The sequence below is a fragment of the Anopheles funestus genome, chromosome X, assembly GCF_943734845.2.
Source record: "Anopheles funestus chromosome X, idAnoFuneDA-416_04, whole genome shotgun sequence".
NCBI classification, from domain to species: Eukaryota; Metazoa; Arthropoda; class Insecta; order Diptera; family Culicidae; genus Anopheles; species Anopheles funestus.
The window spans coordinates 11,380,627-11,390,568 of NC_064597.1; the positions used below are offsets into that span (position 1 = coordinate 11,380,627).

The window sequence follows — 9,942 nt, forward strand, 5'->3', positions numbered from 1 at the left end:
ACTAAATTGTGCCAGGATGTTTGTTTACATGTCTGACAGTTTGACAGCTGATGCTTTTCGGGTTGCGTGAAATAAGCTCACGATTGACACATAAAGTTGTCGATGTTTTATTTTTCCATTGACATTAATATTTGCACACAATTATTAAAAAAAAACCTTTTTGTGGTATAATTTTTATTTCTTTATTTCATTCCTGTGCTAGAATGATTAGAAAAAAATTAGAAAATTGTTTAAATAACCTGGAAGATTCAGAAAATATTTGTACTAGCGATCAATGATTTGCAGAAGGATCGACCTTTTGGTAGCCACTTTTTTGTTTGCATCACTGTACGCTATTCGCTATTGGTTAACACGGATAATCGAGAAAACATAAGTAAGAGATGATTTTCGCATCATTTTCGTGTGTTGCGTGTTGTCAGTTTTGTGCCGCCAACATTCCTAGTAAAGTGCTGAACAAAATCGGGCAAATTTATAGTGTGGAGAAAAAAAAATACATAAAGCAGCATGTTTTCAGATTTGCTACGGATTCAACAGCAGCTTGAAATGATGGTAGAATATTTCAAAGTGGTATTATACATGGTGCGTATCCTTGTTTGCAGTGTTTTGCGCGTTTGCCTCTTACGCACTTAGCACGCGCGTGCTGTTTTCTGTTTCGCAGAATAAAATTGAAGACGAGGATCCGCTTCGCATTGAACATGAACCACGCGCTAATTCGGACGCCGTAGGAATCGCGCAGGCAAGGAAATTGATAGCGGCATTTAACGACGATATTAAACGGCTCGATGAATATATCGAGGACGAACTGTTGGACCAGCACGAGCGGCCACTTTCCGAGATATTTCTTCCTTCATTGGAGCCCATCGCTTTCTTTGAGGAGGTATCGTTATATGGAAATAAAGTGGTAAGGAGTGTAGCAAGCTGCTGAACATAAATTCACAATATAAAGAGGAAAAACCCCGTTTTTGGTATTTAGGGATCCATTCTGCCTGGTCCAGAGACGGGTGATGAAATCATTCACGTTGGCCTGCTGGATGCACATAATTGCGACGATGTTCAGCAGCTAACAGACGAATTGTACAAAGTGCAGAAACACGTCGTGATCTGTGTGTTCCGTAAGAAGAATCAAGGAGACTATGTGCTTTGTGAGGTGCAAACCGACGAAAACTATAACACTGATTTTCACATTTTCCCCACTATTTAGACCTGTGTGGGTATGAAATTGTAATACACCTTTCTGAACTCCATAAAGAGTTAATAAAGAGCGGCGTTATTCGTACACTTCTTACTGCTGCAAATGAACATATGATTGTACGGAATTCTCATACGGGAGAACACAGTAGCGGATTAACTTATTGTCGGATTTGGTGGCGCCTAGACTGTGCCTACAAAGAGGCACTAGTTCCGAGCGGATCGTCTTCCTGCTAATTCCTTCCTTCCGACCTTGAGCTGGACATAGCAAAGAGGTCCGTTTTCCTAGTAAAAAGTGAAGCTTCAGACTCCTCCACTAACGCTCGCACCCACCTCCCTCCAGTCGGTCATTTCTCCATGGTCTACACTACGCTAGCGTAAAAATAAATTTGAGTTCCCCTTTAAAAAATTGTTGAACATTTTCCAACTAATTTTTATTTTTGGAGGATTGCTAATTTAGATTCATTTTTCTTGGTAAAGTAAAGGTTAGTTATCGAGTTGTCTCCGTCTAGCACTATCCCACAAGGCAGACCGCCAGCCGCTAGTGTGGAAAGGCAGACAGCTTTTTCCATCTCGCATTAACTCAATCAATCATTTCGCACTTACCAACACAGACGAAGTACATGCTCCTGTACCTTACTCTACCAATAAATCATTCTGATCAGTGCCTGTACGATCAGTTTTCAGTTATATTAAAGCAGTGCAATTTGCATAACATAGTTTTGTGTCTTTTTGATAATCCAAAATACTTCCTGTAATTGCAATTTTCCATGCCGTAAATGTGTGGTGTGAAGTTTTTTTTATGTGCATAACCTCAAAAAGTGCTCGCTGTCGGTACTTGTAGTTGTGTGGACAGCACTTTGACTTACAGTAAGCATTTATATTTGTATTGGTGTCAAAAAGGGATTCCATTTTTTTAAAGATTTTATCCGGAGCTGTCGTCAAGCTGTACATAAAATTCATGAATTTTGTTGTTGGTTATCTTTTTACGAGGCTTTTTTTAATATTCTTCTCTCGTTGATTACAGGAAAGTTGATAAAATTTAGAAGGAAAACAAAGACAAATAATCCTCAATTTTCTAATTAGCCTTTGATCTCTACGGTCTAGAAAGTAGTGATGGGCAAATTATAAATTTTGCAGAAGTCGGATTGGTCCAACTCCGTCGCCCGCTCGGAGAGTCGAAGTCGGAATGACTCCGGCAGAAGTGACCGGGGGGAGAGGGGAGGGTTGGATCGAGTCCTGTAAAATTAACAATTCACCCATGGACAGTGGCAGATCAAACTTGTCGGAGGCCCTAAGCGGAATGGTAATTGGGGCCCCAAAAGTATGGCCGCAATGTCGATAAATTGGATTTTGAAAAAAGTGACCGGGGAATTAAGTGTTTTCAAAAGTGCTGACCGGGTGGGGGAAGTCGTTTTTGGCCCCTACTGCACCTGCTCAGGGAAAATCGTTAGCCAAAACACACTCGCAAACCTCTGCATATGGTTTTGAAGGAAAATCAACCCATTGATATTACTGGGGCCTTGATTCTTCATATCATTTCTTGGAAAACGTTCGTTCTCCGTTTAAAGGGATCCCTAGCTGCCCCTGAATGAATGACAGAGAAAAAATCGCATTGTCGTAATCTTGGAGCCCCGACTTTCCATATGATTGGAACGTTCGTTCTGGGTTTTAAAGGGACCTCTAGTGTTCGAGTTAAAGCAGGCAGTCGAAAAGGGGGAGGGGGGCGGCTTCTGCTCGGGCTCCGTTACGTATGTTCTGTAATCTTTCTTTGTCCCTCCAAGAAAATATTACGTATAATCGCTGCTTCAAGGCCCCCTATCAGCTCGAGGCCCCCCGCGGCCGCTTACTTTGCGTACCGCTTGATCCGCCCCTGCCCATGGACTAGTCGGACTCGATCGGACTCTTCTGAACCCATACGGACTCATCCAGAATCGATCGGACCCATTCGGAGCCGACTGGACTCGATCGGACTCGCCGGAGTCAATCTTGGTTTTTAGTCGGAGTCGGAGTGGATCCACGATTCCACTCCGGATTACCCATCACTAATCCGAACTCATACGGCATCGTTCGGACCCATTCGGACTCGATCGAACTCGGAGTCGGCCGGACTCGATCGGACTCGCCGGAGTCAATTTTGGTTTTTTGTCGGAGTGGGAATAAATTTTTCACGTGGAGTCGGAGTGAATTCACGATTCCACTCCGGATTACACATCACTAATCTCTAGTCGGGCCCATCCGGAATCGATCGCACCCGTTCGGAATCGATCGAACTCGGAGTTGACCGGACTCGCCGGAGTCAATTTGGTTTTTCAGTCGGAGTCGAAATCAATTTTTCGGAGTCGGAGGTGTCGGAGGATTCACAGGAGTTTGAGTGAATCCACGATTCCACTTCGGATTACACATCACTAATCACTAGTCGGATCCATTTGGACTCATTCGGAAACGATCGGACCCATTCAGAAATACTCCTTATGTTTTGCCAATGTTATTCGATCATGATTCTCCGATACATTAGGGTCTAGAATTGGGTCCTTCACTGAAATAGTAGACGAGACGGTCTTCCGATACCGAATTGTCCTTTGGAGTGCATTTTCCCAAACATTCTGAAGATGTCGATTTACTCCAAGGCAATGGTCTTATTGATTTCCACAAAGTCAAAATGGAAGAAGCTGTACATCGGTGTTAAGACATATTATCTGCAAAATTTTGCTCCCGTACTTTAATCCTAAAGATCTCCATTGATCCCAAGTACCTAATGAGGTATTAGAAGTTAAAGTAGCTACAATATCTTGACCGTATTGATTCTGTTCTCCAACAAACGTTAGATTATATGCATTGAAAAATGTTTGACAATTAATTGGATTAAATCATACCCTGCGCCTATAGTACAGCATCAGCGCTAAGCTGACAAGATTGGATGAATGACTCATTCTCCCCTACGGTACTCGGATCTCCAAGGATATCTTCCCACGTACGGCGGCTGCCTATACCTCTGGACATCCTCTTTTGTGGCCGGAAAAGCTTGTAATTCGACCTAACCTTTGTATATGGACGGGGTTTTTGGCAAAAACTCGAATCAATATCCCCCGAGATCAACGGCGGGGGGAGGGGGGAAGGGCAGCGAATTTGATTCACACATCCAAAAGATGGCGCGGTATGGGTTTGCAACAAACGGCCACCGCGGGCATGCGAAATATGTGTGTTCACATTACACCTCGCAGCCGTAATGTAATTACTGCAATCCTTGGTTGCATCGCGCCACGTGCAGCTTTAATGTGCTTCGCACGCCCTTCCCCCACCCTCCTTTTGTGTGCACCCGCGTATGGTTGCATGGTGCAGTCACCCAGATGCAGTGTTTTTGGGGAGTTGTCCCTTGGTGTTGTTCGCTACATTGCAACTTCTCACCCAACGCTTGTTTGTTTTGTTTGATGAAAGAGGTTTGTGCATTAATCTTCATCCGCACACGGTGCTATAAAGTGCTATAAAGGAAAAGGGGATGTTAGGTCGGTGTTTTTGTTTAGTTTTTTTTTTTGTTTGTTGGGTTGAACCCGTTTCCGGGGTGCTGGTTCGGCCCCCCCCCACTAAAAGGCCGTGTGCGTGTCCAGCGTCGGATTGAACGATTTAATTAAAAAACGCCTGAAACGAGCCCGCAAACCAATCGCGCTTGGCAGGCTGGCGCTCCCCCCCCCCCCCCACAAATGGTGTACACGGACGAGTGGTCGTGTCAATTGTCTAATAAATTTCCATTCGACGGTGATTAAAAGCAGTTTCATCAACGTTTTTCACAGCACCGAATGCATGGAACGCATTTTTACCCTTGATTAGGATATCGGACGGGTTGGTCCTCTGGTGGGGGGAGGAGGGGAGGTTGGGGGTTGCATCTTTGGTGGCTTGGGGAAAGGGGAAATGCAATGTTTGCAATGGCAGCATCGTCTGAAATTGATGGCCGTGCCTGTCAGCGGGTTCTCGAAGCAAAAAAAAAAAGCCGTTCGGTTTGCTCGGTCCATGTTCTGGCAGCTATTGACAGTCCATTGTGAGGATGTCGGCCATTTCGGGATTGTCGGAAAAGCGGAGGAGGAGGAGGAGGAGAAGGAGGAAGAAGGCATGTAGAAGGGTAAAGCATTACCGGACAAGGAAGTATTCGCACCCAAAAGCAAAAAAAAAACCCCATCTCCCCAATACTTATTGGTGCCTATTGAACATGGCTGACCGTCAGTTATCCATGTGTGTGACGGTTTTGCATACCTTTCAGGCGCTCGCTCAAAAGCCGGACTTTTATGGGGAACGAGGTTGTTTTGTGCGTTGTGCGTACAACGACTGTACATTAATTTTAATGAGCGAGAAATTTTAACACATTTCAATTCTCTGCTCGAATGTGCGTGTTGGGTTTTCTGGGGGGATGATGGGAGGGGTGGGGGTGGTTTTGTGTGGGATTGCAGTTATTGTCCGCCTGGAAATGCAACTCATGCAACGTGTTTTCCTCCCTTCCAAGCGGTAGGTTAGACATTACTGTGACCTCCCTCCTTTTACTAAATCCTTGCACTTCCTCCTTCCCGCCCCCCTCCCCACCGATGGGGAAAAATCCTCTTTTGCCACTTAAAATCAGCACACACACACACACATAAGGGCGACTGGTGTGTGCCTCAATGTCAATCAAGCTCGCGTGGCCTGACGGTCCCGGTGCATTATCGTAATCGTAAATTCCGATGACTTACCCCGCCACGTAACACATTTCACATTCCCTCTTCTCCCACTCATCCTTTCCCACCCGTTTTTCCCCATCCCTTCTCGTTTCCCTTTTATCGACACTCTACATACAATTACACACGCTAACGTGCTCCGGGGTGACTATGCTTATATGTATATATGTGGGGGATGTTTCTCTCTCTCTCTCTCTCTCTCTCTCTCTCTCTCTCTCTCTTTTGTGCTTGATTTTATTTAAAGTCATTTTTAAAACGGGATGACATTTTACCATCATATGATACCGCTCGATTTGCTCGCTGAGCTCTGGTAGGAAGTGAATGACTTCCCCTCGCTTCCCCTTCCACCCCCCTCGCCCCCTCCCCCCGGAAAGCGATAGAGGATTACAATTTCAAATTTAATAACACACATTCCCAGGCCGCAGAGTGGTGTGCGAATGAGCCAGAAACCGTGGTACGCACAAATTTACGGTTACGATTATTGAAATCGTTGTCGAATGCCTGTCGCCCCAAACCGGGTCGTAGTGTTGGTGCACTTTTTTTTCCCCTGCACTTGAACTGAGCTTAAAGTGGGAGGCGATCTTTTCGGTGAGGGGAAATAGTGCATGTTGGGAAGCCGATCATGATGACCATTCTGTCTTGGATGGAAGGACGTACGTGGACCATCACTTTTTGGGGGGAAAGGAGGGGAGGGGAGAGGGAGGGGGGGGGGCTAATCGATTTCGTTCGTGAGGCGGTTAACCGGACCGATGGTTGGTCACATTTGCTTGCGGTTGTTAAATCGAACGATTTGAACGCCGAAAGTCAACATTAACTAGAAATATTTATCTCCATCCCTCCATGTGTACAGGAAGGATGAGATTTTATTATCCTTTATTTTTTGTTGCTTTATTTACACTCTCCCAAGCAGCATAAAGTGATGTTATAGTTGCTTTACATAATTTAGGGCTGCGCTCTCCATTACATATTTTTTTATTTGGTTATTTTCTCCAACCCAATCATAATGTGAATGTGTTTCAATAAAAAAAAACAAAACCAAACGAAACGAAAAAAAAAAATAATCCACAAATCACAGCAGTAAACCAGTAAAACCTTTTGCCGTACCGATCGCGAAAACTCCGCACTCCGTAGCAATATGTATGCAAAACAGTTTGGAAGACAAAATTTGCATGTTACTGTTTTATTTTTGGGTGAAAGAATACAAAAAAAAATGGTGGTGAGGTAGAAAGAATAAAGGCTGAAAATTGGTACCATGAGTGTATCGTAAAGTGTGGATGAGATTGAATCGCAGCGCATCAACCAAGGTTTTGCCCACTAAATATGTCTTCATATTGGAAAGGGGGGGAAGGGGGGGAGAGGGACGTTGGGATAAAATGCATACGACACCCTTATTTTAGTGTCGCAATTTTAACCCCCTTGGTTCGCTTCAACTTGCGGAAGGAGGGGAGAAGGGATGAGGAGGAGAAGGGAAGTGAATGTAAAAACCCAAAAAAAACGACACGATGATGATGATATCAAACAGCAATGACTGCGAAATGGAAAGTAACAAGAACAAAAAAAGAAAAGAAGAAGGAAACCAAATCAAAATCATATCGACCATTTTTTTTTTTTTGGACAAGGCTGCTGGTGGGTTGGGGGTGAAAATCCTTCCAGCTAGATGATTCCATCAAAAACACGGGAAATATTGAATTTCATGTAAATTTTCCGCGAATCTGCCACGTGACCGCGCGTCGAAAGCGTGGTACTGTTTCAATGTTTTTTTTTTATTATTTGCGTTACATATACTCACCCCCGCTACAACACTTTCATCCCCGTCTTTTGTGGAGGGGGAACCCGCGTAACAAGTAACGGCCCTTGCGGGCAATAGACGGTAGCGGCGGCATGTGGGTATATGTTATTTTTTTCAATTTCAAGCTGTGTTTGGCTCAATATTTGTTGCGATTATTTTCACTACTTCATGATGAAGGAGAAGGGGAAGGGGAGGGTTGGAATGGAAAGATACCCGGCGAACAGCAAATAATAATCCTTTTATTCAAATCAGTTACATCTATGATATGCAAACAGCAAAACGCAAACCGTGAGGACAATTTGAGTTTTCAATTTCATTAGAATATTATTATGTTTTTTCTGTTGTTCTCTCTCCCCACTCTTGTGTATGCTGAATTTTTTTGGCAAACCTAACCTAACTGGTGTTTGGTAATTCGAGACACTCAAGATGACCGAAAAGTACCTAGAGGCCTTGCTCGGTACGAAGCACATGATTATTTAAAAAATAAAAATGATACATCTTTAATCCTAACCAGAGCACGTACGCAAATGTGTTGCCTTCAGCTATATTTGTATATTTATGCACATGCAGGGGTGTGTATGTTTGATTTTCCACACATTTTTCCTGACGTCAAGAGTGGGAGCCATGCTTGTTCCTCGCCTTTTTTTTTGCTGTTTAAAATAAACATCACCTAGCAATCGATACCTATTTGCATGGGATAATTTGCTGATTGACGTTTTGCACATGTCCACGGCGAAGAACTGGATGGAGGCAGAGGTTTTGAATGTTAAATTACGGGGTTTGATTTTGTACGCGTAATTGTAATTGCTCGCCGAGATGATGACGCGTGTAGCAATATCCGGTAGGGATTGCTCAATTATGCGAATGGATGCTCTAGGGTCATGACAGTGGGATGTACACACCCCGGGTGACTGGTTGAAAGTCATTGGAACTTTCACCAAAAAAAACATTGGTTTGACAGATATTAGTGTAATGATAAGTGTCAAAAAATAAGTGTCAACAATACTAAGTAACTCCATGAGTTCTTCATAGATTGAGAATTTCATGTACTCCGTTAGAAGCTTTTCGAAGTTGATGTTTTCAATTTCTAATCTTACCCTGTACGCCTACTTCAAAATCCTTATTAAAGAATTGTTACTTGGTGGAATTGGTCTGAGTATCTTCGATGTCCAAGTTCCTTTTCTTGGAATATTTTTCTTTCTACTGACTTCGAAAAGAGTTGCTCTTCAAGATCTGCAGAAATTGAAGACAATTTTGTTTTTTTGCTTTTACAAGAAACCATTTTAACCAGTTGTAAGAGGAGCTAAATAGAATACTGTAGACCACATTGTAGACCACTTTTTGTTGAGGACCCTCCCTCCATCTGTTGCAATTTGCCATTCACGTACTCTCCAACAAATAACTTCCTTTCTAATACGAGGTTTCTGCACCAGATAGCAATCATTGGTCGAACTACTCGAATCTCTCATCTACACATCCAGACTAGTGCGTGTCCTACGTTGCAGTGCGCACTGTACGGTCAGCTGCGCTGACGAGTGTGCCAGGAAAACAATGAATATGCTAATGCATTTCCCATTATGACAGCCGTCAACTGTTCGCGGCTGATTGACTGCCATATGCGCAGCACCCGATCGTCCATATTGGTGTATGGGTGGGTGGCGATGAGGACTAAGTGTTTACGAAAACAATAGCCTCACCAGAAGAGGGGTGGTGGACGGCTGTTTTTTTTTTGGCAGGGGGCGCGCACCAACTTTCTAGATCCCTTCTGGACACAATCGACCGGATATCGGACCGGAAGCAAGCATTCGTTCTTTTTTTTCTTCTTCTTTCAATTGTATGTTTGCGTGTATGGGTGGGACTCATTTTCGTACCCCAGTATGTGCAATATTTCGACGTTCCCTTCAAATCCGTGTACACGAAACGTCAAGTGGTTCTGGACTGTTGGACCGCGAATGCACGCGCAGTAACAAGTGAATTCCGAATACACCGGTTCGTGCCGGATGGGTATGCAAATTCGCACCCGAAGGTAGGACCCGAAAAAGGGGGTAGGAAACAATGCGTGGTCAACCGTAGTGCTATTGTTGGAGACCCGTTGAGTGTCCTTCAGCTATTGGGGAGGTGGGTGAGTACTTGCAATTCGCATCCGAACCAAATGCGGTAAAGGCGCTGTCGATGTCGGTGCTGAATGAATACATTATTGAAATTCGTAATATGCCTTTTATTTGCGAGGTGTATCGATCAATCCACTCTTTGTTGGGTTGG

At 43.9% G+C, this 9,942-nt stretch overlaps 1 protein-coding gene across 1 annotated transcript; it reads left to right on the forward strand.

Annotated features, from left to right (window-relative positions):
- Positions 1-2,590, forward strand: LOC125771220 (uncharacterized). Its single transcript, XM_049441620.1, has 3 exons — positions 1-579; positions 659-901; positions 974-2,590. Exons 1-3 carry the CDS (start codon positions 505-507, stop codon positions 1,199-1,201), a joined length of 546 nt encoding a protein of 181 aa, XP_049297577.1. The 5' UTR covers positions 1-504; the 3' UTR covers positions 1,202-2,590.
- Positions 2,591-9,942: the final 7,352 nt, after the last annotated feature.

Excerpts from the sequence above, each read along its gene's own strand:
- LOC125771220 (XM_049441620.1), top strand. The coding sequence starts at position 505 with ATGTTTTCAGATTTGCTACGGATTCAACAGCAGCTTGAAATGATGGTA. Across the intron at positions 580-658 it reads TCAAAGTGGTATTATACATG|AATAAAATTGAAGACGAGGA; the intron begins GTGCGTATCCTT and ends TCTGTTTCGCAG. Across the intron at positions 902-973 it reads CGTTATATGGAAATAAAGTG|GGATCCATTCTGCCTGGTCC; the intron begins GTAAGGAGTGTA and ends TTTGGTATTTAG.